Source organism: Sebastes fasciatus, chromosome 19, assembly GCF_043250625.1.
Source record: "Sebastes fasciatus isolate fSebFas1 chromosome 19, fSebFas1.pri, whole genome shotgun sequence".
Lineage (NCBI taxonomy): Eukaryota > Metazoa > Chordata > Actinopteri > Perciformes > Sebastidae > Sebastes > Sebastes fasciatus.
Genome location: NC_133813.1, coordinates 18663418 through 18689719, shown reverse-complemented (window position 1 = coordinate 18689719; position 26302 = coordinate 18663418). Strand labels below are relative to the sequence as shown.

Sequence of the window (26302 nt, the reverse complement as noted above, 5' to 3'; positions counted from 1 at the left end):
ATTAATAACACAAAAAAAATAACAACTATTGTCCAGAAACCCTCACTCGACTGCATTTAGCATAGAAAATATGCTCAAATCATAACATGGTAAACTGCAGCCCAACAGGCAACAACAGCTGTCAGTGTGTCAGTGTGCTGACTTGACTATGACTTGCCCCAAACTGCATGTGATTATCATAAAGTGGGCATGTCTGTAAAGGGGAGACTCGTGGGTACCCATAGAACCCATTTTCATTCACATATCTTGAGGTCACAGGTCAAGGGACCCCTTTGAAAATGGCCATGCTATTTTTTCCTCTCCAAAATTTAGCCCAAGTTTGGAGTGTTATTTAGCCTCCTTCACGTCAAGCTAGTATGACATAGTTGGTACCGATGGATTCCTTAGGTTTTTCTAGTTTCATATGATAGCATCTTCACTCTAGCATTAAAACTGAGCCCGATACAACGTAAAAACTGCAAGTTGTGTGAATGTGTTCAAGAAATTAGTGCGGTTAAAATGTATCTGCTGTAACGAGTTATTATCGCTTTAACTTTGACAGCCCTAACCAGAACACAAAGTTTTTCCCTAAACTTATTTAACTTTGGTTGCCTAAACCTAAAGAAGCTGTTTTGTTTGTGTTCAAAACGTAACATTTCATTCAGTTTTACACGTTAGAAGGTGTTGCTTTTAAGTTTCGCTTTCACTTTTACAACGTAGTAGGCGTCTGATGACCCACATCTGTGGTGCTTATAGCAACCTTTAATGCACATTTAATGGCCTGATAACAGTCGAATCGTTGGGGATTTTTTCATTGTTGCTTTCCTGTGTGTATTTGTTTTTATCTTGTGTCTTCTAAGCAATAAGAAGGTGGCAACACAAATCTTTAGCTAATACGTTTTGGGAGGGGAATGTTGAGCGTTTGCATTGTAACCCCCGTCACCCTCTAATTGGTGTTTCCTGTAGAGGTAACCTCTGAGAATAACAGTGAGGGAAACCCCGTCAACGAGGATGTTTACTATGGCAGAGTAGCTCGGAACAGGACGATGTCTTCCCGCAGGCACATGGGCGGCACCAGGTCTCCCCATGGTATGTGCCTGCAGTCCTGTTTCTACCACCAGCACAGCATGGCAACAAAAAATGCCAACGGCAACTGGCAAAAACAGCAAGAAGTAGCCGTGGACACTTTGCAAGTGCCTGTTTCTCTGTCTCAAATAATAATAGTTATTATTATGCTTACAGTTGAACAGCATGACCACACTGCACTGAAATGGCGGACCCACTGGCAAGCCATACCTGGGGTCCGGGATGAACGTTTCCACAGTTGCAGATGATAAATGATTGATTGACTGCTCAGAGAATGCCTCACTCACTGCACTGAACTCCAGATGCCTGCTAAACCCCTTCCCTTTGTGGTACAACCACACCTACTACACTTTTAATCAGAACATTCATGCATGAGATTCTGAAGAAATATTAGTAGTAGACATTAAATAATGACTACACATCCACTGCTTTCTTGTTTTTCTTTAGACGTTTGAGTTTTTTGAGTTGGAAGTATCAGCTGTTGGGAATGCAGTTGTCCAGGGCCGAGTATCGGTACTACGAAATAACCCCGTACCAAGTAGGATCGAAACTTCTTCAGTCAAACGATACATGAAATAAATCCTTTTTTGTGCCCAGATCTAGAAAAAAATTACTATTTTCAGAGCAGAGTGGAGCGCGTGGGAGGGTGGAGCGTGAGCGGAAGGATTTTGGATGGAGCACAGAGCGGATTTCTTAAAAAGTTGGAGCGTCGCCTTATATCCCTCTCCATCCTGCTCCAATTTCACTACCACTCACACCATGAGTTGGAAGCATGCCCGAGCGAGCCCAACCCAGAATGTATGTGTATTGTGCATGGAGGCTGGATAGGATTGTTTCAGACTTGTGTGATCCAAACATTTCCAATAACTCACAACATGTTTTTTATCAAACTAAATATTCCACTGCAATCCATATTTGTTGGCATTTAGCCTTTCAAAAACAACATCTTTACTGCAGTCAAGAAAAACCCAATCGCTGCACACAAAAAAACGCACCTGTATTAACGGAGCGGTTCAGCAGCAATCAAATGAAACTAGACTATAACTAGACAAGTTATATTCTTTAAAGTATGTTGATTTAATACAAAAAAAGACTGTCTCATTTAATCCGATGAATCGCTCTATTCAAATTGCGAATTTTGTTCGTGGGTTATTTTTTTTAGGGTCATAAAAGATGCCGACAGACATTCAAAGCTTAATCCGAAAAAACCTCAATAGAAGCTTTAAATGTTAAAAAAAAAAACATTCGTTAGTCCTAATTACAATACGCCACAGCTTGTTTCTTTTTTGGAGCAAGCTTTGAGCTGGGGAGCGGAGAGAACGAAACAGCTTCCATTCACATGATGGGTATTGAATGAAGTACTCTATTGGTGTCGGTATCACATTCAGGGTACTGGTATTGGAATTGTTTTAAACGATATCCAGCCCTACAGTTGTCCCTTACATTTCTTTGCTAGTACCACATAAATACAATTACCAAACCTTCTGTGGGTTGGCGTATGCTCACCCGGGGAGCAATGCATTTCACATCAACATAAAGCTTTGGCCCAATAGTATCACACTTTGCTAGCTAGTGCATTTTCCAAATATTGCAAATGCCAAATTCAAATAAATGACCTCCACAACATCTCTGCCATCTCTAGCTGCCCTGAACCTAGTTGCTACAAGGGTTGACAACGTGTGGGAAGTTTGGGATTTTGCTTTAAATCTCAGAATTGTTTAATTTATTAAGTGAAAAAAATAGACATATAGCGTTGTATCTTTATCTTTAGGTGCATTTTGTTTTATTTAGGCTTCTTGTAGCATGCATGTCAGAGTCCTGTGTGTGTTTTGGTGTTGTGTCATGTCCATGAATCCCATTCTGTCTGCGTATTATTGCACCATGGTTTGTTTGTTTGCTCCTCATTTGTGTCTCACTGCATATTCAAATATGTGTACAAATACGTGTAATGTGTGTGTGTGCGTTTCTGTGTGCATGATTTGAATAGTTGACTGACCACAGATTTCTTCCTGCATGCTGACAGGCACAATTATGGCTAGACAGGAAAATCAAATCTGTCAATGCAATACAGCAAATCAATAAGATGTATTAAGACAAACAAAACAAAAATCCTCTCATTGATTTCCTTTGATTGAAGCATGGCTAAGACACATCAATATGTAAACCTGCTCATCCTAGAAGTGGTATATATTATATGCAGCAATAGGCTTCGTCACCAAATGATTTTAAAGTTTTGTTGCCGAGTCATTTGTGACCAAACACCACAAATACAGGCTCATATTTTACAGAAGACAAACATAAAATCTATGTTTGCAAATATGAAATATTTCTATAAAGAAACAAAGTCTCCTCCTAAGTTCCTGGACCAGATTCATTGGTCGTTCTCTCTAGTGATAGGGTGATGGAATTTGTTTGTCTTCGATGTGTTTTAAGATGGCTACAGGGATCGGGATCGGGATCGTCGCTCTCCCACGTACTACGACGAGTCGGAGCCTGAGGAATCCTTCCGGATCTTTGTGGCCCTCTTCGACTACGATCCTCTGTCCATGTCCCCCAACCCGGATGCAGCTGACGAGGAGCTGCCCTTCAAAGAGGGGCAGATCATTAGGGTGGGAATTTACAATTCAGATACATTGATGTACCGCTGTCTTCCTCTGTGCATTTATTTATCTTTAAGGTGAATCCAAACTATAAGATAGTTGTTTGCTGCATTTTGGCCATGGACAAACACTATATTCCTGAAATATTTAGTGTCATAAATTGGTTATTTTAGTGTGCAGTAGCTGCAGAAAATATGTTCAGTTTAATACAGTTCTCTCATGCTGACTTCATTATTGTTTGTTTTTCAAGATGTATAGACTAGCTGTCAGTAAAATTGTTTCTCTGCAGTCTTAAATCTTTGATCAGCCTTCAAACTCTTTTTTTTTTTTACAATAAAACAAAAAAAAATCACATTTGTACACTTGTAGCAACTGACAATATGGGTCAGTGGTGCACCATAGTCATAAAAAATGATAACATTTACAAATTGTTCTGGAATGGATCTTTAAAATGAACCATGTTCATCTGAAAATAAGATGTATTTTGTAAAAGCCCTCTTCTTAAAGAGGACCTATTATGCAAATTTTCAGGTGGCATACTTTTTACTATTTGGGGTTTCTACTAGAGCATGTTTACATGCTGTAACGTTCAAAAAATGCTTTACTTTTCTCATACCGGCTGTGCTGCAGCACCTCTTTCCACCCTCTGTCTGAAACACAAATGTGTTAATTGGTGACATCACCACGTTACAGAAGAAAAGACTTCAAGCAAGACGTTTCGTAACGCCCTTTGGTGTGGATGTTGGGCTTTGTAACTTTGCAGACCTTTTTACATGCACAAAAACTACACTACAAAAAGCACACTAAAGGAAAGGGAAAAAGCACAAAAGCATAATAGGTCCCCTTTAAACTAGAGCATATCTGAAAAAAACATGAAAATAACTGGCATGACTGTACTGCAGTCTGTACTGTTGAATTTTTTCACGAGGGACCTCATTCTTTAAATTTTAGTAAATTTTTTTTAAAAACTCTACCTCAATTCTCAATTCTCATCCCGCATTATATTCCATATTTGACATTTCTTAATCCCCTGGTCTCTACTGTATATCTCCTATATTTTATTATCCAGCACTATATCACTTTTTGCACCATATTCACATTTTTAATAGTCCTGTATCTCAGTTGTTACCCTGAACTATATTCAGTTTTAACAGTTTTCTTCATCTCCTCTTTACTAACATGTTTGCACTATGGAACTGTGATGCTGGAAACTTGAATTTCCCTCGGGATCAATAAAGTTACTATCTATCTATCCATCTATCCATCTATCCATCTATCCATCTATCCATCTATCCATCTATCCATCTATCTATCCAGTCATCATAACAGAAGAAGTGTTTTGGGAGCTCTAAACGTCCCTCTTTTCCTCTCTTGTTCGACAGGTGTACGGTGATAAAGACACAGATGGGTTTTACAGAGGAGAAGTGAGAGGCAGGATGGGGCTGATCCCCTGCAACATGGTGTCAGAGATCAGAGCCGAGGACGAGGAGACAATGGACCAGCTCATCAAACAGGGCTTCCTGCCACTCAGCACCCCTGTGGACAGAATAGGTATTACGCAGGCATATTCACTCTCATGAACAAGTCAAGATCTGTACCAGTTTATGGAACAGTGGGGTTGAAAAGTTTGATTGTGAAAGAAAACACGAGATGAAATACTTTCTTTTAAAAATTCCATCCATTATTGATTTCCAGAGCAGAACAGAAGAGGCCAGCGTCGAGATCAGGCCTCGAGGAGGATGGTGGCTCTGTACGACTACGACCCCCGAGAGAGCTCCCCTAATGTTGATGTCGAGGTATCACTAAGGACACACAAACATATTTACAGATCGAAGGAAGTGCTGTATCAGATGATAAACACACACATAAACAAATAAAGACATAACAGATTAAGGCATAGTGGACTTGGATCGCATTCCCTGCATATCCCTTTCTGTGTGTCCGTCTCCTGATAGGCTGAGCTGACCTTCTGTGCTGGTGACATCATGGCAGTGTTTGGAGATATTGATGAAGACGGATTCTATTATGTGAGTGCCACTTGGCCATGTTTGCTTTTCTAATCAACACTTCATACAGACTTTAGAGAGTGGTTTCAATATTCTCATGAAACTTTCAGAAAGTAAGCAAATTAGCCCTCAATGTGGAACATTTAACATACAGGTCTTTCCTGGGTGTTAAAGGGATAATTCAGATTTTTTTGAAGTGGGGTTGTATAAGGTACTTATCCATAGCCAGTGTATTACCTCCAGTAGATGATGGTTGGTGTGCCCCCAGTCTGGAGAAACAGACAGGACTACCGGCATGGAAGCAAAGCAACATACTGCTGTGGATGGGGGCAACAACAAAACATATTTAAGCCACCTAAAAGGCCTCCTAAAAAATCAATATCAGTGTATGCTGTATTTAGAATATTTTTGCCGCGTTACCTTGCTGTGAGAGAGATATACAGTCTATGTTTCCGACTGGGAACTTAGGCCGTTATCTATGCTTTCGCCAAAGCAACAAGACTCCCTTGAAAAAAACAGTAATTTTACAACCCAGAACACAGGAGTTGCTCGTCTACCGTTGCCTCGATCTATTAGTTTGTTTGTGTTATTGTGTGATTTTGGTTAGTTCAGATTTACCAAAGTCACACAATACCACAAACAAGCTAACCGTGTTCTGTGAGGTAAAATTAAATTTTTTTTCAATGGAGTCTGGTGGATTTGGCGAGCGTGGAGTGGAGTAGGTTTAAGAGGATTTGAAAATGTTCTCTATTGAGTTACATTGTAAAAAAAATGTGGAAAAAGCTTAATATTTTAAAAAGTGTAAATAGTTGAAACAAGATAAGTCATAGCACTAATGTCCTTAAAGAATGAATATTTTGATAGTTGAACGGTTTCTGTAGCTAAAAGTATGCAGGACTAGTTAAACAGCAAAAAACATACGGAAGAAATAGTTGAAGAAGTTGAATAAACCTTAGAAGAACAATACTGGGAATTAGAGCCTAAACAGTGCATCCATATGACATGTTGTGTATACAGTATGTCATGCATCATGCTCAGCCACTTGTCTCCTCTCCTCATTTCCATCAAACAGGGTGAGATCAACGGCCACCGCGGTCTGGTTCCCTCTAACTTCCTGGAAGAAGTGCCTGATGACGTGGAGGTGTATCTGACCGATACCCCGTCCCACTACCCCCAGGAAGAGCCTGCCAGCCGGCCCCCCGCCAACTCCGCCGCCGTCTCGGAGGGCAAACGGGTACACCATCATCGCCGCTCTCAGCGCTAGGCCCTGTGTTCATCCATCCTCCGTCCTCTCTCTCTTGATTTCCGTCTCTCGCTTCCTCCACTTGCCGTCTGTGTGCTGTTCATTGTGTGTGTTTGTCCATGTGGTGACAGTGGTGACTCTATACAAACTTACAACCCCCCTCCCCTTTCCCGCTTCCCTTCCTCGCCCTTTGGAACAGGGGACAAAAAAAAAATCCAGTGTTAACACCTTTCTGAGTCTCAGAGAAAGGAAGAAGCAAAGCCTGACATGGACAGAGAGAGGATAGACTGTGGGAGCTCTGCGGGTGATTTATGCATGTAGCACTGGTTAAGGAGGACTTGAAAACTCATTCCTTACACAAGATAATTTGGTACCTCTTTGCACTGAAACACAAAAATCAAATTGTGGTTATTGTGTATAATAATAAGTGCTTTATTAACACATTACAATGGCTACCCAATGACACTGAAATCATTTGAGAGAAGATAAAAAAGAGAGAAAAGCATGCCTTTTTCATACTTGATACATTTTATAATAACTTTCTTGGCTCGACTGCTGTATTTCCTTACAGAGGCTTTGTTTCTTTATGTATATTACGCACACATCAAATCTATTTTTCAGCCCTGTTGACAGTGGATACGCCGTGTTTGCTCCGAGCTCCAGAGACAAAAAATAATCGCAGCACCGATAACATCCATACTGTATTGTTACAATGGAACAATAAAAGGAAAAAAATTGGATATTAAAAACAATCTTTTTTTGCGCTCTGTGTTCACTGTGGTGGTGTTGCTGTTGTTGTTGTTGTTGTTTTTCAGTTTTCATAGTGGTGTGGGTTTCTTTTAGCGACGGTGACTATGCTGCCACATCTGATTTCTTTTTTGTTTTTCCTCACCCGCTTGGCAAAACAAAACAAACAAACAGAAGAAGATTGTTCATTTCACACCATAAATGGCTCTGTCTGCCTTGTACAGTAAGTCGGCAACTTGAGATACCAAACTCACGGCTCTAATGCACACAGCCTGTGGTCACGGACCATTATGGAAGAACTTGTCAAGTGTGTCTGTCATGCTCTGTTTTCTTCACGGTGACGTATCAGATCTTGGTTTACCGAAATGATTCAAATATATACATATTTATATCGAAATGGGAAAAATTTTCATAATTTTGGCCTCACAATACTGAATAGCATCAAAGGCTGTATATTTATGATACATCACTGGCAATTTGGACCAGAGAAATCTAGACTCCTTAAATCTGAAATTCCACTTACCATCTTACTGATGATGACTACAAAAGGCATCGCTGTGCATCCCGCTGCTGCATTAGATGAGAAGCCTGGTATCTACAGTTGTGTCCCTGGGTGTTGTACTGTAGATGACTGTACTGTATGTTCCCTCATGGCCTACTGATGGTGGACTTCTGCGGCTCTGTGGTGTGCTGATGTCGTGCTCAACATTTGATGGCTTCCTCCTCAGTGTTTCTTCTACATATGTACAGTGTGTGTGTGTGTGTGTGTGAATTTAATTTCACTAATTAATTTAATTATGAAACTATGATAGATAGATAGACAGAGAGCTTTATTAATCCCAAAGGGAAATCGCAGCAGTTACAGCAGCCATAAATGACTAAAATCTTAACTAGAAACTGAACTAAAGCTAGAATCATATGCAAAAATCTGTATCTATATAATGATGGTGCCTGTTAATATTCTGTAAAATTAGAAATTTCTTCTTCTTCGAACTTCTTCGAACTTCTAACTTCTTCTTCTAACTTCTTCCTAGATTTTCAGCTTTTTAAAATCGGCATCAAAATACACATTGTGCTAGATAGCCATCTGATACATGTACCATGCATCAGTTGTGTCTCTCACCAAGTACAATCAAGCAACAAAAAGCAAGTAAGACATCATTGAGTCAGTGGGTCATTTGTTCATTATGTGTTCAGTGAATCCACCTCAGCTGTGTAGAGGTTTTAGAAAACTCAAACACAATTCAACTGTTATCAGGCCATTAAATGTGTGTTATCAGTCACTATAAGCACCATAGATGTGGGTCATCAGGGGCCTACTACACCTACTATGTTGTAAAAGTGAAAGCGAAACTTAAAAGCAACATGTTCTAACATGTAAAACTGAATGAAACGTCACGTTTTGAGCACAAACTAAAACAGTTTAGGCAACAAAACCACTTAGGTTTAGTAAAAAACATCGTGGCTTAAAATAACTGTTTCCAAAGTGAAAGTGAAACTTGACGCTTGTGAACACAAAGACAACGTTGTTGGTTTCCCATCAATCGTCCCCGACCTCCACCCCAGATGGAGGCTACGTTCCAAATCGCATACTTTTTCTTTTTGCTTTTAGTACGCACTGTTGCATTCAGTCACAACATTGCGCCTTGAACTTTGACCCTCTTGCTCACATATCCGCTGTGCAGAGGATTGTGGGTCAGAATAGCCAGAAAAGCATGCAGGCTTGCATGCTGTAAAATGCGACTCAACGTAGTAGGACATCCTGATATTTTTAGCATACTGCATTTGACATGCCATGTATTGGGACATTTTAAATATTTTTCTAGGATACCAAATAGTACGGTAGTATGGGTATTGGAACGCACATGGGGTTTCAGGCTGTCTATACTACAGCCCCTCACCTCGCTGACATAATTACTACGGTCGCTAGATGTCGCTGTTGTGTTCGGTGATCTGCCATGTGAATAGATGATAAAAACCTACTAGTGGGTGTAGTAGGCCCCTACTGACCCACATCTATGAGGCTTATAGTGACTGATAACGTCTATTTAATGGCTTGACAACAGTCTAATCAGCTGACACAGCTTATTATACAAAACGAGCAATGGAGTTTTGCAATTTTCACCACACTGCCTTCTGCATTGAGAGTAGAGTTTGATGAAGAACTCAGCCAGATGGACAGACAGACAGACAGACAGATATATTCTTAGTCTGCGGTGTGAAAGTGTTGCTTCTCTTGTAATCCGCTGCTCCATGCCTCCACACCTTCCCCCCATCGCCTCTCTCCCCAGGTGACCACAGAAACCACCGACGCGGTCGATAACGACGCCACGCCCGTCGTCCGAGCGCCGTCCCCGATTGTCCGGCCCCTCCTCCCAGGCACCATGAGGCCCCTCAGCCCTACGAGGGTCCCCCACCTCCCGCTGGAGCCCCGGGACCCTCGGGACCAAGATCTGGCGAACAAGAAGAAGAAAGGACTACTTTCCAAGGGGAAGAAGCTCCTGAAGAGACTCTCCCCCGTGAAATAAAAGAAGAAAAAAAAAAGGCATACATGTACAATACGTGCACATGCTTGGGCTCTGTATATTGCATCCATACAATCAACTCTGATCCAACAACACAATGACAGAGAGGATGTGAGCTTTGACTCCTGGAACTGCGTGAGCCTATTTTAATATAATACAATTATTCATGTGCGGTGATGGATACAAATCAAGTAAATTATGTACAGTGCAGTGCCAAAATCAAGAGAGAGAGGCCACCTGCAGACACAAAAACATATTACTGTGATGTATTTTAAATCAACGGATGACTTAAAAAGAAAAAAAAAAAAACTAGGATTTTCATGACATGTATATTTTCTCTTTTTCTTTATCATTAGTCAAAGAAAATCATTTGTTCCAAGCAGGGTAGCTGTGAAAACAAAGCATCTGGTTACATCTAAGTTTCTTTTTTTCCTCAGCAAAAAAGAAAAAAACATTTTTTTTTGTGGAGTATTGATGTCACTACAAGGAAACAGAGACCATACTCCTCTAAGAAAATCTCAAACAGACTACACTGTTATCAAGGCATTCTGTGAAGTAATGCTGGCTGCTAACACAAAGGCTTTATTCAGTGCAATATCATAGAGGGGCGGTAGCATACGTGGGAAGAAAAGAAACATTTCCACTTGTACCTGTGATTTCATCAGAGTGGAGTTTTTCTGTGATGAAAGAAAAGAATAGCAGATTGGCAACAGGGCATTAACGTCAGAGACGCTCGGCTGTCTCAGTGGCCTTTATGAAAACAATATGAGCGGTTGATTTCACACCAGGTTGTTCTTTTTGTTTCATGACGGGTCGCTTGTGCTTTGTCAATTTTTTGAAAATTAAAATAAGAGATGTTTGTCGTCCTCGCTGTCAAACTGTCATGAAACGCCTAGTTCAAGACAAAATTTTGTGTCTGTCTTCCTATTGCACAAAGGTGGGTGTTTTTGATTGGTAAAAAGACATGTTTTGTGTGCCTGTGTGTGTGTGAGGCAGTGTGTGATGCATTCATGTTTTTGCACCTTTCATGTTTTTGTGCAGTGATGTGCTGCTACCTCCATTGCCTGTGCACTGCTCGGTTTCGTTGTCTCATGTCGATATAGAGGGCCGCGTTCAAGCCTCATAGAAATTACAAATCAAAAATGTCAAGATGTGCATCGCTCACTGGTTCCGTTTCATCTACCTGAATACTAACTTACTCAACATTTTCGTTTTATGCTCTACACAACTTGTACTTACAGTACATAAGGACTATACCATAACAAGTTAACACAGCTCATATACATTTAAAGGGAATCTGGTACATAGCAGATTTTTACTGTCTTCTCATGATCTTGGACAATATAACAATTTATGAAATAAGTCACATGTACTCAGCCAGAGTCTGGAGACACTAATCAGTAATGTCGATATTCTGTTGTCGCTCCATTTAGTCTGTTGACTCACTGAATGTTTCATATGTTTAATCAAGTCTTCAGAAACAAACAAAGCTATTTGCATAATTCCTCTAAAAGATTTGCACGAGAAAATGTAATCAGATCAGTGGAAACTACTTAATATCCTGCAGGCTGTCACACTGACATTCATTGTCAGTGTAAAAAAGCTCCAAAATGTGTCTTTTTTTTCAAAGATAAATGTGCTGGAGTGAGAAAATACTGAAATCTGAATTAAAGGAACAGGGTCTAACATTTAGGGGGATCTATTGGCAGAAATTGGAATTTATTAATAAGTATGTTTTCTTTAGTGTATAATCACCTGAAAATAAGAATCGTTGTGTTTTTGTTACGTTATAATGAGCCGTTTGTATCTACATAGGGAGCGGGTCCTCTTCACGGAGTCGACCGCCATATTCTACAGTAGCCCAGAGAGGACAAAGCAAACTCTGGCTCTAGAAAGGGCCATTTGTGTTTTCGCATTTTCACATTTTCGCGTTCTCGTGTTTAGACTACAGATCACCTACACGCTTGGCACACGGGTTTGAGTTGGTTGCAATCTGCAACCTCACCACTAGATGTCGCAAGATCCTACACACTGCAGCTTTAATTGTTCTATGTGGTTAGTAAAATCAAATGACAGCATTTCATTTTTTTTTTTTTTTTTTAAATTGAATTAGTTTTTACTTGTTTGAATGTCTTTTTCTTTCAGTGTTCAGTTCCAATTCAATTCACAAACTTTATCTTACAATCAGCAAGAACTTTCAACTTTCACATATCCTTCTGCGGCCATACTTTTCAAATTCAACCTTTGAAAAGTTTTCTGCTAGTTTTCACATCCAGGTAAAATTGGAAAAAACCTGTAGTTGGAGAGCAAATCCAATTCTAAATGGAATCCTTCCATCTCACTGATCACATACAGTCACAGCAGTTCAAATGTATTTATCCGGTGCCCTGAACACAACTCAAACCACTGTCCTACGGCTCAGCTTTTGGCTTTCGAGGAGACAGTCACTGTGTGGTAATTGTACAAGATTATAAGTGGGAATTTCATTTTTGAAAGCAAGTATAATAACTTGGATTACTAAGGGGAATACTGTACCAACATTGTGTGCTGTGGAGGTGACTAAAAAAACTCAATTACTGACGGAAAGGATAGTGTGTCTCATAGCTTTAATAATTAAAAAATCTCTGTTTAGTTTTAAATATCCATACTATCCTATTTATTGTCAAGTTGCACTTGAGGGTTCTCTCTCCTCATTATTTATTAATATTATTGATTAAATGCAATGACAAGAGAGGGTTTGCCAAAATGGAATGTAAGGAAGTTTGGCTGGCAATAGGTTTACATGCTTTTTTGTTCCAAAGCTGTTCATGTATAGTTTCTCATTCACAAAGTCACAACGTTGAATTACTGTAACATGACATCCCAATACCAAATCATTCACTTGCGAATGGGTGTAGTGTCTCTAAAACGCTGTAGCTCTTTTGTACTTTGATCCATTTGTAGATAATTTATAAATGTTTCTACTTGATTTTACGACAGCCTTTTTGTTAGTGCACTGAGGTTCCCTCTCCCTGTAACCGACTGCAAGCATTCTCCATAGTGTCCTTTGAAATCAGATGTATCAGTCCACCGTATGTGCTTGCTTTGTGAATCAAAGTTTAAAAAAGGAAAAAAAGAAAAAGAGAAATCATTGGACAGTATTTATGGTGATTCATTATGTGTGGGTGTGCATGTGAAAAAAAAATACAACTTTTATAACCAAATTAAATTTGATATTTTTTAGAAAATCGTTGTTTACATATTCATTTTTGCATGCTATGTGTTTTCACTGAAGGGGGCAGATCAGGTTGTATTTAATACAGCAGGAAATATTCAACCTTGTGTGATTCTGACCTTTGACATACAGTATACAAAACAAATGTTAGTAAGTGACTCTGGTCATCTGGGGACCCACTTAAAGGGGACATATGCTAATTTTCAGGTTCATACTTTTATTTGGGTTTTCTACTAGAGCATGTTTACATGCTTTAATATAAAAAAAAAACCAAATTTTTTCTCATACTGTCCATCTTAATATACCTGTATTCACCCTCTGTCTGAAATGCTTCGTTTAAGCACCTGTCTCTTTAAGACCCCCCTCCCGAAAAAGCCCAGTCTGCTCTGATTGGCTTGCGAGAAATATATGACGCACCTTTGCAAAGGTAGTTCTCAAGCTATGGGTGGATGGGGGTCAGTATATTCTAATGAGCCAGCATGTGACATAGGAAGGCACTCGATTCAACTGTTATCAGGTCATTAAATGTGCGTTATCAGTCGTTAGAAGCCTTATAGATGTGGGTCCGTAGGGGCCTGCTACACCTACTACGTTTCCCATCCATCAACCCTATCTTCCACTCCATGTAGAGTTTCATGCCATCTATACTACAACATCTGACTTTCGCTTTTGCTCCTGTCAAAATTACCATGGTCACTAGAGGTTGCTGGCATCTTCTTTTATTCCTTCTTTTGGGGATCGCCCATGTGAATGGATGATAAAACCTACAAGTGGGTGTAGCAGGCCCCTTCTGACCCACATCTATGAGACTTATAAGCACTGATAACGCCCATTTAATGACCTGATAACAGTCTAACCGGCTGAGGAAGGGGAGCCAAATCTGAATGGCTTGTTGAATCACATGTTTTATGATCTAGGCAGCCGTCAAAAAAACTAACTGGGTTGTCTTATTTCACATTTTGTGCATTGGTAAGCACTCCAGATGACGAAATGTAAGTGCACAAGCACTGAAAAAGTGAGTTTTTCATGATATGTCCCCTTTAAGTGACCATCCCTCAACTGACTTCAGCTGTCTTTTGCTGTATGTATCATGGAGCGAGTGAATGAGTCACTATTCTGAGTCTGGTAGCTGAATTCACACCTGAACAGAAATGAAGTTTCCTGATAAGAATCAACCCACTATTACATTATCATAATAATCTTTAAAGCTATATAATTAATTCTGATTAATAATTAATTTCCGATCATCTTTTCATATCCTGGATTGATGCACCTGACTGATGTCTATCCTGGATTTTTAATCATCACAGTGTCACACAAATTAATGAGACGTTTTATTTTTTTTTAAATCACTTAAATATATGTAGATATGCAGCATCTGAGATTAGCACAATGTATGAATCTGAAGTTGCACATACAGTATACTATATATAAATCCTCTGACGGGCACATTTTAGTGATATAACTCGGGTTTGTATATCAGGATCAATAGCCATCTGCAGAACAATATGTGTATCTTCTTCTCAGTGGAGGCATAATTCTTGTCAATAGAAACTGTGTCCCAATGGGTGCAGTCAAATGTATTCCAGAGGTTTCTCTGTGGATTTGCTGGCAATTACGGCACATACTGTACGCTGCACAGTCCGAAAATAGATCATTTATTTCACAGGTCACTTAATGGCACATCCACATCCATTTGTCTGATTTAATCATGACCCCAGGTTGTAATCGGCTGCAACAAGTGGTTGTGTGGATGGAAAATCCCTAAATCAGTTTTAGGAAATTATCTGACGCCTCCCGCTCATTAATGAATGACAATAACAGGATGAGAGTAACATTTTGATGACATTTTATGCAACATTTATTATACTCCCTACTACTGCATTACATTTTTATCTAAATTTAACTTTCTTCTCGTGGTAGACTGTCATTCAGCCCAGAACATCACAACAAATCATATCCTGCCCACCATCACACCAGGGCCAAAAAGCTGAAGGGATGGTGACAACGCCTGCTTGGCAGTTCGCAAACAACGAGACTGACTGTCAGTAAAAATTAGATTTCTAATTAACGAGACGTTGGACAGACTTGGTTTCAATGCAACAACAACAAGAAGTAAGTGAAGTGCTGTTTTTAAATGAGATCTGAAGTGTAACAGATGTTGACTCTCATCCGTGACTTCAAACTCTCTCCAACTGAAAGAAGTCTGAAAGTCTTGAATGACATTTAAACAATTAGAGTTCTCAAAGCTCTCAAAGTCTGAGATCCAACAAAGATGCTCAGATGTGATTCATTTGTGTCATTCTGCACATTAAATGTGAATTATTGCTCACAATAAGCGTCATAGATGTGGGTCAGTAGGGGCCTACTATGCCTACTACGTGGTAAAAGTGAAAGCGAAACTTAAAACCAACTTCTAAAGCGTTGTAAAAACTGAATGAAATGTTGCGTTTTCAAACAAACAAAACAAACAAACAAAAATGCTTCTTTAGGTTTAGGCAACAAAATGACCTGGTTAAGTTTAGGGAATAAGATCATGTTTTGGCTTAAATAACCGTTTCAAAAGTGAAAGTGAAACTTAATGTTTGTTAACTTTGTTGGTTTCACATGGGAGGCAAAGTGCGTTTTGTTTGTTGTTGTCGATCATGTGAATAAATGACAAAACCTACCAGTTGGTGTAGCAGGCCCCATTCTGACCCACATCTATATATGAGACTCAAACCACTGATAACGCCCTTTTAATGCCCCGATAACAGGCTAATCGGCTGCATTTCTGAAGTCTGAAATAAGAAATAACACATCTAACAAATTCTTATTTCTCTAAGTCCATAAAGGAGAGGTAAAATTTGTATATTCTTTGTAACTACACTTCTTCTCTCCCCACTTCCTCCTGTTTTATATCTCTATGTTACCAGACACACGCCTCACTGTGTCCACCAAATTTACATGAAGGCAAGGAACAACCAAATGAGAGGCAAGCAGATTTGAAGTCAGCGCTCTGGGGGAATTATTCCTTCAAATAAAAAACTAATTACCATAAAAAAACAACAGCCAAAATATCTTACCATTTGTTTCATTTTATTATTTTCTTATCAGTAACACGTTGGTGTATTCATTCAACTACCAGACCGGCCGCCACGTTGTTACACCACAATCCTCTGGAGGGCAGCAGTGCTTTTCAGTTGGGCGGTGGCTGTGAAGACTGCAGTGAGGGATGCAATACAGAAAGTGACAAACCTCGGTCTCATCAATGTATTTAATCGTCTGATTGAACATTTGCTGATGTCAACACAGTCACCACGAGCACACAGACACAAATTTCACATCATAAAATGTCTGTATAGGGTTGAACTTGGGGAAAAAGTCATTCAGCGTGCTCCTTCTTCTTCATACGCTCCTCTATATGCATATTTGTTTTTACCATTTGCTTAACTTTAATGTTGATTTGAACCTCAAAGACTGAGAGAATACTGCAGCGTTTAAGTGGGGTTATGCTGGAACATCCACAGGGAGGCGGGAGAGAAAGAAGATTGAATTTGTAAATCAATGAATATTTGTTTTGTTGCTTCTAATATATTTGCCCTATCCTCTCCTCCCTCTCTGTCCTTCCTCTCCCACTCCCCTCCCTTCCTTTTTTCCCACCCCTATCCGCCACCTCCTCTCCTCTCCTCCTCTTCCGCTCGCTCTTGCCCTTATTTTCCCTCGCTATCCAACAGATCTATATTGAGCTGTAAGTCTGCGGAGTCCCCGAGGGCCAATGGGTGTTTAAAATTCTTGCCGGTTGTAACCTCTCTATCACTCGCTTTCGTCCTGCCTGCCACGCCACCAGAGGGGGGCACAAGGAGACATCCATCTTCTGCTGGCCTTTCTGAATATTTCACGGAAACTTCAGAGTGCCAGTTAAACACTCAACGTCCGTTTGACCCTCCTGCCCTAAAAATCACAGCAGGGATCTCCCAGGTAAAATATTGTAATTTGACTTTGATATACCGAGACACGAGTTGGAGACTTCTTTTGAAGTCTCTGGGAACACTTTTTAAAACTTCCCTCAGCTCAATAAGTGTGTGGTAGAAAGGTTTATGGGGGGGGGGGGGGGGTTGTGTATGGTACTATACTTTGCATATATAGTGTGCTTCTATTATATATTATGTTATATATCCTTCTATGGATACAAACATACAGGGCCGAATGAAGCAGATGGAGGGCCCTGAAGCAAAAATTACCTTTGGGCCCCTATTTACGCCCCCTTTTCTCCCACTCTGTGTACCACGTGAGTGTATTATCTTACTTTTAACCACAATGTTTACAGCACTTTACTGCATGTCAGCTTCATTCTACCACACACCAACCAGTGCTCCCATGCTGGATTACCAGCCAGTCCCAAGGTTCATTTTGTGCCAGCTATTCTAGTTTGTTGCACTATGATTGAACACAAGTTCATTTAGTTACCAAAAAAACTTGGAACACCATTTTCACAAAATTGAAATTTCACATATAACTACATGTGGTTAACGGGCATTCCATATGTAAGCGATAATGCACAGCGAGCCGGTCATTGTTGTGAAATAAACCCCCGACAGGGCGATACGGCACCCCGACGCAAAGCGCCTATTACACGGCTACTTACTTAGGAAATGAATAATTTGTCACAAAAATGGTCCGCCAGAGTCCGACATCAGAACTGCGTCCATCGCAACGGTCTGTTATACATAGCAGCGGTCTGCAATAAAGAAATATCAGACTGTAGAACGCCGTGATTGGCCAATCACAATCGAGTATTGTGTATTGTGTTATATCATTTTTTGTGCATGTAAAAGGTCTGCAAAAACCACACTGCTCCTGAACTGCCTGAAATGCCTTGCTTGAAGTCCCGCCTTTTCCTCCGTAACATGGTGATGTCACCGAGTAACACATTTGCATAATACCTGTCTAGTGGCTAGTTTTGTATGCCCTCTAACAAAGCTAGTTAGAGCAGAGCTGGAGCGGAGTCTGAAGAGTTTGGTTCGCTTGACCAATCACAACATAGTGGGCCAGCTGACCAATCAGAGCAGACTGGGCTTTTTTTTTTAAGGGGGGGGCAAGAGCTCAAATCGAGTGTTTTAGACAGAGGGTGAAAAGAGCAAAGCAGGTATAAGAAAAATAAAGCTTCTAATAGAAACTCAAAATACAAGTATGCACTTGAAAATGAGCATAAGAGGTCCTCTTTAAAATGATGTAGGCCCTTGCAGCTTTTAGGCCCCCTGGTTCTGAGGTCAATAATAAATAAAAGACAAATACTATCTTTGCATTCTTAAAATGATTATGAGATTATGAGACATACTAGTCAAACATTTATGGGATAATTAGTAATAAAACACACGACCGGATGCTGTTATATGACCTGGAGTTGTGTAGAGTAAATTTGACATAATACCCTTTTTCAGCTCTTTTCAGCATTATCAACAAAAAACACTAGTCACACCTGAGTAGTCCACCTGTGTCTCCATCCATCCGAACATTAATGCGTTTCCCAGCGGGTGGTCGGAGGCGAGCCACTTACCTGTCCATCATGGCACTCTGTGGGCAGGCTGTCGGTGGGAGGATATACCACCTGGCCGGTAACTCATTTGAGGCGTCCTGCCGGGGTGGAAACCTGATGTTTATGGTGCTCCGTGCTCCGAGAAGAGCATTCATTCGTCATCAGCGGAAGAATGTTGGCTGACGTCAGCGAGGGGAGGACGCCAAGCCATCCAGGGCGCGTGCCTCACCTCGGTGATTCATCTTCAAGCTGAGACTGCTCCAAGTGGGAGACGTTCACAGAGGGCACAACTTGGCTGGAGAGCCCTCAGAGCTGTAGCACCACGAGAGTTGAAAAGACTGGCTTGCAGTGCCAAGTGTTACTATACACAGGTATAATGGCAGCTTTATGTTCAGAGACTGGACTCCCAGCACTCCCTGGAGATCAGAATAGAGACTAGAGAAGCAGTTTGCAATGATTTACACTCAGAGGGCTTTATGAAGGCTCATGGATCCAATTGTCTTGGGTATTGTTGAACCACCTTTTCTGTTAATATTCTGCTCCAATGCCAACTGGATGCAGCACCAACAGGATGGGATGAGTTGACCTAATCCTTGTTTGATTGATTGATGAAAGTTAAGACAATAGGATTATTATGATGGAACATTGCTGTAGTTCAATATCCATCCGTGAGCTGGATTACCGTCAGTGAAGGTTAATAGACCTACTAATCACACGGTGACCCCAGTGTGCGCCGAGGAGTCGGGTCGTAGATCACCTGGATGTCAGCTCACAGATCAGATGAAAGGTTTCATATTAGAATCGGTCCTGGTTTGTTCATACACACAGTTTCCACAGTGCCTCTTGTGTCAGTTGTATTTTTCTGATTTTGTTCCTTTTTATTGCACACTTGTTGTCGTTTTCCTCTGAGCAGCATTACGGTGTGAATTGTTTTTCATATATTTCTTATTGGAACACTTGCTGTTTTCATTTTATGTAAAAATGTTTTCGTCAATTCAAACTTCCAGCTTGAATCATCATGTTTTGGGTGTTTAACGGAGAGAGACAGAGAGCAGATTGTGTTTTCTGCCGGCGTGTTTTGATATGAAAATCAGGTCCAATTTTGAAAATGCAAGTACCAAAGTGATATGTGTTTGAACACAATTCAATAAGTGGCATCAGAGACATGAATGACACATGATTGAGGAAGCAAATATACTGGAGCTGATGACAGAATGCATGCAAATGGATAGTGTGATTACATTTTGGGGACAAAGAAGAAATAGCAGGCATGACACTTCTACAATGTATTCTATGCAGCCTTGATACATCAGCCAAAATCTGGATGCATTTTAAACGTGTGTTCACCATCTTAGTTTAGCGTTTTAGCATGCCAACATTTGCTAGTTTGCACCACCTATATAAAGGAGGCTGAGTCATGCGTCATATCTCCGGGGGTAGAACACATGTGCAGTAAAATCTCGCCTGCACTCGCCGAAATTGAGCCAATCGCAACGCACCACCCGCAGCTTCTGTTACACTGCGCATATGTTATACCCCATACCCAAAGACCCATGTCCGCCCGTGACCCAGCCTCCTTTCCATAGGCCTTGGTTTGCACTTAGAACAAGTACAGCTGCGGATGATGAGGAAGTCATTAGCTTTGCATGTGTTTGGTCATGAACCAAACTATTAGACAAATTGAATTTTTGACCCGACGATGGCGCTAGAGGAGAAGTAGAGTGATCACCAAAGTGATTATAATTCACCCTGAGGGGGACGTGAACATCTGCACCACATTTCATGGCAGTCCATCCAACAGTCGTTGAGATATTTCAGCCTGGAACAAAGTGGAGGATCAACCGACTGACCGTCTGACCGACATTGCCATCCCTTGAGTCTCACTGCTAGCGGCTAAAAAGAGAGTCAATGGTCTATTTCCTGAATTCCTGACTAAGCTTTGGCTCTGTCCAACAGTTGCCACTGAGGTAATTTCTCCTGCTATCTATCCGTTTCAACAACTCAATGAAGCACAGCCTCCTGTTTTAGAAGAAATTAACACATCCAGGGGGATTTAGGTCTTGACCCATGTTGCTCCACATCAAATGACCTCCACAAACCTTTGAGCCACCTGGCAGCCGATTTATATCGAGTATTGGAGTCACACAGTGCATTATCGGACCACCTCTCCGTCATCTCTAATAGCACCAGCAGCAGGTTGCATGTCTGGAACAACAACTGAGATCTGGAGACGTTCCCAGACTCGATAGTCTGTGGCCTCTGCCACTGTCAGCTTTAATAATCTCACCCAGCCAAAAGTACAGACACAAACTGCACAAATTAAAGCCCAGTGGCTTCAAAATGCAATGTACTATAACCCTGCACTGTAAACACTACAGCAATGTGCATACAGTTAAATCAAGTTCCTCTCCGGCGATAATACAGACTCCATTAGTTCATCAAAGTTGTATTGGCATTTAAAATGGCTCTCTAAGGCACACATTTATTCTAATCAGCCTCTGCTGTCAGGAGAGAAAATGTTTATTTGCCAATGATGGCTGCATGCATAATGCTGACACCTTGGCACTGGTGCCACCTCGCAATAAAACAGCCATTGAGGCAGTGGGAACAGTGGGTTTAGTTAGCAGACGTATTGTGCCAGTAAAGCACATTTGTTTCAGTGAACATGCACTTAGGGGGATGCTGGAGAAGTGAAGGTCTGACCAAACTCGTTAAACACTAGGTGTTTCTTTACCGTGAATCTTGTGTCAGCATTTATTTGTCCGATGTCTCCGTGCAGATTGCTTAAACGGCATAACCCCTCTCTTAGACTCAAAACTGCTCATATTATCGTCTCCCATGGTTGTAGGGCACACTGCAACAAGACACCGTGCTATTTCAGTTCAGGCTTTGAACTCACACTGATGCTCAGTGTACCTCGTTATAATGAGTGTATGGGATTTTAGGTCAAGGCAGATGAAGTGATACACATAAAAAGAGAGAAAGAAAAAACATGATTAACCAGAATGTTAAAAAGTTGAATGTGGCCTGAAGGCCTGATGTAGCACAGAAAAATTCTTCTTTACTTTATTTGAAAAGTCGACTGGACACATATGTGCAGTTGTTAAGGGCGGCTGTGGCTCAGAAGGTAGAGCAGGTTGTCCACCAATCGGAAGGTCGGTGGTTCGATCCCCGGCTGCTCCGGGTCACATGTCGATGTGTCCTTGAGCAAGACACTTAACCCCAAATTGCTCCTGGAGGCATAGCCATCGGTGTGTGAATGAGTATTTAGATTAAATCCTGATGGGCAAAGTTGGCACCTTAGTAGCCTCTGCCATCAGTGTATGAATGTGTGTGTAAATGGGTGAATACTGACATGTAGTGTAAAGCGCTTTGAGTGGTCGGAAGACTAGAAAAGCGCTATGTAAGTCCATTTGTCTTAAATTGTCAATAAACAACTTTTATGTGATTTAGCAGGACTCACACCAGTTTAGTGTGGAGTTTGCATGGAGTGTTTGCTGATCCTTTGTACCATGTTGCCAAAATGCATAGTGTTCTGTGACACCTCGAGGCTTTAGCTATAGTGCCTGAATCCATCTGCTCGATCCTACGCACTGTGATCCCATGTGATGCCGTGGACTGAGAGAATGCAGTTGACAGCTGGCAAAACCTGCACTGAGCTTTCTTTTTTTTTTACCCCCCTCAAAAATTGGCACATAAGTAAAGTTGCGATTAATACAAAGGCCTTCTGAGTGTAATATGGGCATCTGTGAATTTCTTAAAAGAGGTTTAACAATATAGGAAAAAAAGCTTAAAAATAGTAAAAGTGCACATAATAAGCGAGGAAATAATAATAAATAATGTCTAATAATAATAATAATAATAATACAAAGGCCATCTGAGTGTAATATGAACATCTGTGAATTTCTGAGAAGAACTTTAACAGTAAAAAAAACGTAGAAAACAGTAAAAGGGCATAAATAAGCGATGACGAAGTAATGTCTAATAATAATAATAATAATCTCAGAATAACTTTAATAGTAGAAAAAAATGAAAACAGTAAAAGTGCATAAATAAGCGATGAAAAAAGAAGTAATGTCTAATAATAATAAAATAATAATAATAATAATAATACAAAGGTCTTCTGAGTGTAATATGAAGATATATGAATTTACTAGAACTTTAATAGTTAAAAAAACAAAACAAAAAAATTGTTAAATTGCATGAATAAGCAAGGAAATAATAATAACAAGTAATGTCTAATAATAATACTAATAATACTAATAATACTAATGATAATGATAATAATAATAATAACAATAACAATAATAATAATAATAATAATAATAATAATAATGATAATAATAATGATGATAATAATGATAATAATAATAATAATAATAATAATAATAATAACAATAATAATAATAATAATAATAATTATTATTATAATTATGATAATATTAATGTGTTCCTGCATATAAATGCACCTCCCAGCCCAGAATCACATCTTTAATTCGTTAAATCAACATTAAAACGACTCGTGGAGAAACCACTGATCCCTTTGACCTCATGTGCATTTAATTTGCTCACAGCTCTTCTCCCTACCGGCGAGATTACCCACGTGGTTTCTCGTTAATCTGACAGAGGGCACATGTTTACGGATTTCTATCATGGGAATAGCTGTGCCCGCCTGCCTGCCTGTTGCTGTGTGTGCTCCTGGAGGAAAACATCATCCATCCATCCATCCAAGAGGAACCAAAAAGAGATTGAACAAAAAAACTATTCTAGATGCAACAAGACGGAGCGTTGTGTGGATAAAGGAAGTTAAACCATCGGGTTTGTTTTCACTTGATCCTTCCACAGTCAGAGGAAGTAACTTTACTGGACATCAGACAATGTAGCTTTCTTCCAACCGGCTGCAGACGGTCACCAACGTTTACCTGCTGTCTGTCGGTGCGCACCTGGAGGGCGCAGCAGCAGAAACCTGCAACTTTTGCGGAAATGATGCCCAACTTTGCCCTCCGTGCATTGCTCCCAGTGGTGGCTGTTCTTACAGCTGTTAAAGGTGAGATCTCTGACTGCTTTAATGAACTCTGATTTGTATGCATCTATTGGTCATGTGTGTGTTGGAGCAGACAGGGAACATATATGAAAATAACTGGGTTGGAAGTATAGCCTAAAGGCTCCAGCTGTGTTTGTGTTTGAAGATGAAATGAGTATATGATCTTGCTTATATCCCTCATTGAAGTTCTGGTGTAATCTCACATGCACAAAATAGGAGTTTAGAATGGGATTTTTTTTTTTGCTCAAAGTCTTTTTATTGGTATTCTGTACAAAATCCAATAAATAATTGTATAAACAAATTATAACCCCCCCCCCCCCCCATCCCTATAACAATAATACTGCACCATTAAATAAGCAGAGTTAAATTCATAAACAATTACATTTATACATATAAATGAATTAAATCCGATAGCAACAAAAATTAAACATATACCAAACAAAAACAAAAAATAATAATAAAAAGAGAATAAAAAAAAGGAAAGGACCAAAAAAACCAGCAAAAATAAGTAAATTAAAAATAATTTAAAAAAAAAATAAGTATAACTTGTGAAATATATGTACTATGGGGTCACATTGGAAGTTGCAATGATGTGTTCAGGTGCCTGGCTTTATGAGAACGCAGGGCTTGTGTTTTCCTATTTTTGAGGATTTTGTGGCCACTACCTCTGTCCATTGTCCCTCTGTCTAAATGAAAGTGTGTGCATCTGTGGGATTAAAGAGGCCTGGTGCCGTGGTTGCACAGCTGTTTCTCTGCTTGTTTAAAGATAACCTGCATCGGGAAGCTATGAAGTCCCAGTGAGCCTGTCTGTCTCTCTGTGATACCGGTATCATGCGAAAGACTATACTTTCTGAGATTTCCCTGGGTTTATATCTGTGCATGGTATCTGTGTGTGCATTTTTTCCCATCATGCATATGTGGGACTGCTGTATTTTCTGCTATAGTGTAGGACTCAGCTGTGCTCTTAATGCGTGTCTAAGTGATAGAGTTCAGCCTTTTGATATCTTCCCTGCATGGGACCCATGAATATGCATGGCAAGGCTTATCTTTCAGTCCAGTCACAGATGAGCCGCCTGTTGTGTGAACGAGCCCGTCTGAGGTTGAACTAACATTTATAATTGGAGTTCTTTTTAATATCACAAGTCAAGACATTTCAGGAGATCCAGACGGCACATTAATAGCTGATCAATAATATGTTCACTGATGTACAGCAGTGTATAGCAGCAGTGGGACTCATTTTCAGAAGCTGCAACTAAAAATACTGTCATCCTAACGAATGATTTTTTACCAAAACATCCATTCACACTTTGTCTCACAGACCAGTGTTTTACTAGCAATGCCAGTGTGTGAGCATTACTTCCAATCATCATCTCAGTATGAACTATGTCCTTTCCCAGTCAGACATGCTCGCTTTGACCTGCCCTGCGACGTGATCGGGGGCCAGATTTATGAGGATATATTTTTAACAAGATGGATTTACAACCTTGACACGGTACCAGCCAGTCTATTATTGTGCATGGTCTCTTTATACAGCCAATTAGACTGTTGTCAGGCTATTAAATAGGCGTTATCAGTCGCTATAAGCCCCGTAGATGTGGTTGAAGAGGGGCCTACTACACCCACTAATAGGTTTTATCATCCATTCACATGGTAGATCACCAAAAAAATGTATAAAAGAACATGACAGCGACCTCTAGTGTAGTAATTGCGACAGGAACAGAAGCGGAAGTCAGGTGTAGTTTTATTGCTTACACGTAACTGTTTCTTTTTCCTAAATGTAAAGAAGTTGTAGTTTTGTTGCCTAAACCTAAATAACTTATAGTTTTATTGCCTAAACCTAACTGTTTGTTTTGCCTAAATGTAAAGAAGTTGTAGTTTTGTTGCGTAAACCTGATGAAGTTGTAATTTTACTGCCTAAACCTAACTGTTTTTTTTGCCTAAACCTAAAGATGTGGTTTTATTTTACACGTTAGAATGTGTTGCTTTTAAATTTCACTTTCACTTTTACAATGTAGTAGGCGTAGTAGGCCCCTAATGACCCACATCTATGGTGCTTATAGTGACTGGTTACGCTATTTAATGGCCTGATAACAGTCTGCTTTATAGCAGACAACTATTGTCCTGTTTTTACATGAAAACTGAAAGTATACAGACATCTCTCTCCTGCTTGTTATAAAATGAAACTAGAGAGCACAAACCTCTGCCAAAGAATATTTCTCAACTTAAACCCTTAGAACCTAAATTGAATTATTTATCCTACTGTATAAAACTTGCTAGGATTTGGAATCAAGTCCCTTGATTATGATGTTTTAACTATTAACTTCTGTTTATGACTAAAAG

At 40.0% G+C, this 26302-nt stretch overlaps 2 protein-coding genes and 1 long non-coding RNA gene across 11 annotated transcripts in view; 2 read left to right on the top strand and 1 right to left on the bottom strand.

Annotated features, from left to right (window-relative positions):
• The window catches only part of rimbp2a (RIMS binding protein 2a), an 84531-nt gene extending 73747 nt beyond the window's left edge, over nt 1-10784 (top strand). For 6 of the 9 annotated variants that reach the window (XM_074618682.1, XM_074618679.1, XM_074618681.1 and 3 more), the window contains 7 exons: nt 946-1068; nt 3499-3674; nt 5048-5216; nt 5361-5461; nt 5621-5692; nt 6744-6905; nt 9953-10784. In XM_074618682.1, coding sequence (XP_074474783.1) covers nt 946-1068; nt 3499-3674; nt 5048-5216; nt 5361-5461; nt 5621-5692; nt 6744-6905; nt 9953-10189 — 1040 coding nt within the window. In that variant the 3' untranslated portion in view covers nt 10190-10784. Of the gene's footprint in view, nt 1-945; nt 1069-1221; nt 3456-3498; nt 3675-5047; nt 5217-5360; nt 5462-5620; nt 5693-6743; nt 6906-9952 lie in introns of those variants that run through there. The other 3 variants (XM_074618683.1, XM_074618685.1, XM_074618687.1) reach the window with 2 other exon arrangements.
• Nucleotides 10785-18380: 7596 nt separating this feature from the next.
• LOC141757271 (uncharacterized) overlaps nt 18381-26302 on the bottom strand; it is a 71154-nt gene continuing 63232 nt past the window's right edge. Inside the window, exon 3 of the long non-coding RNA XR_012591613.1 lies at nt 18381-18484. This is a non-coding gene — a long non-coding RNA (uncharacterized LOC141757271). The remainder of the gene's footprint in view (nt 18485-26302) is intronic.
• Nucleotides 23514-26302, top strand: part of LOC141757508 (transmembrane protein 132D-like) — a 44958-nt gene continuing 42169 nt past the window's right edge. The window contains exon 1 of the mRNA XM_074618027.1: nt 23514-23965. Within this exon, the coding sequence (XP_074474128.1) occupies nt 23902-23965 (64 nt within the window). The 5' untranslated portion in view covers nt 23514-23901. The remainder of the gene's footprint in view (nt 23966-26302) is intronic.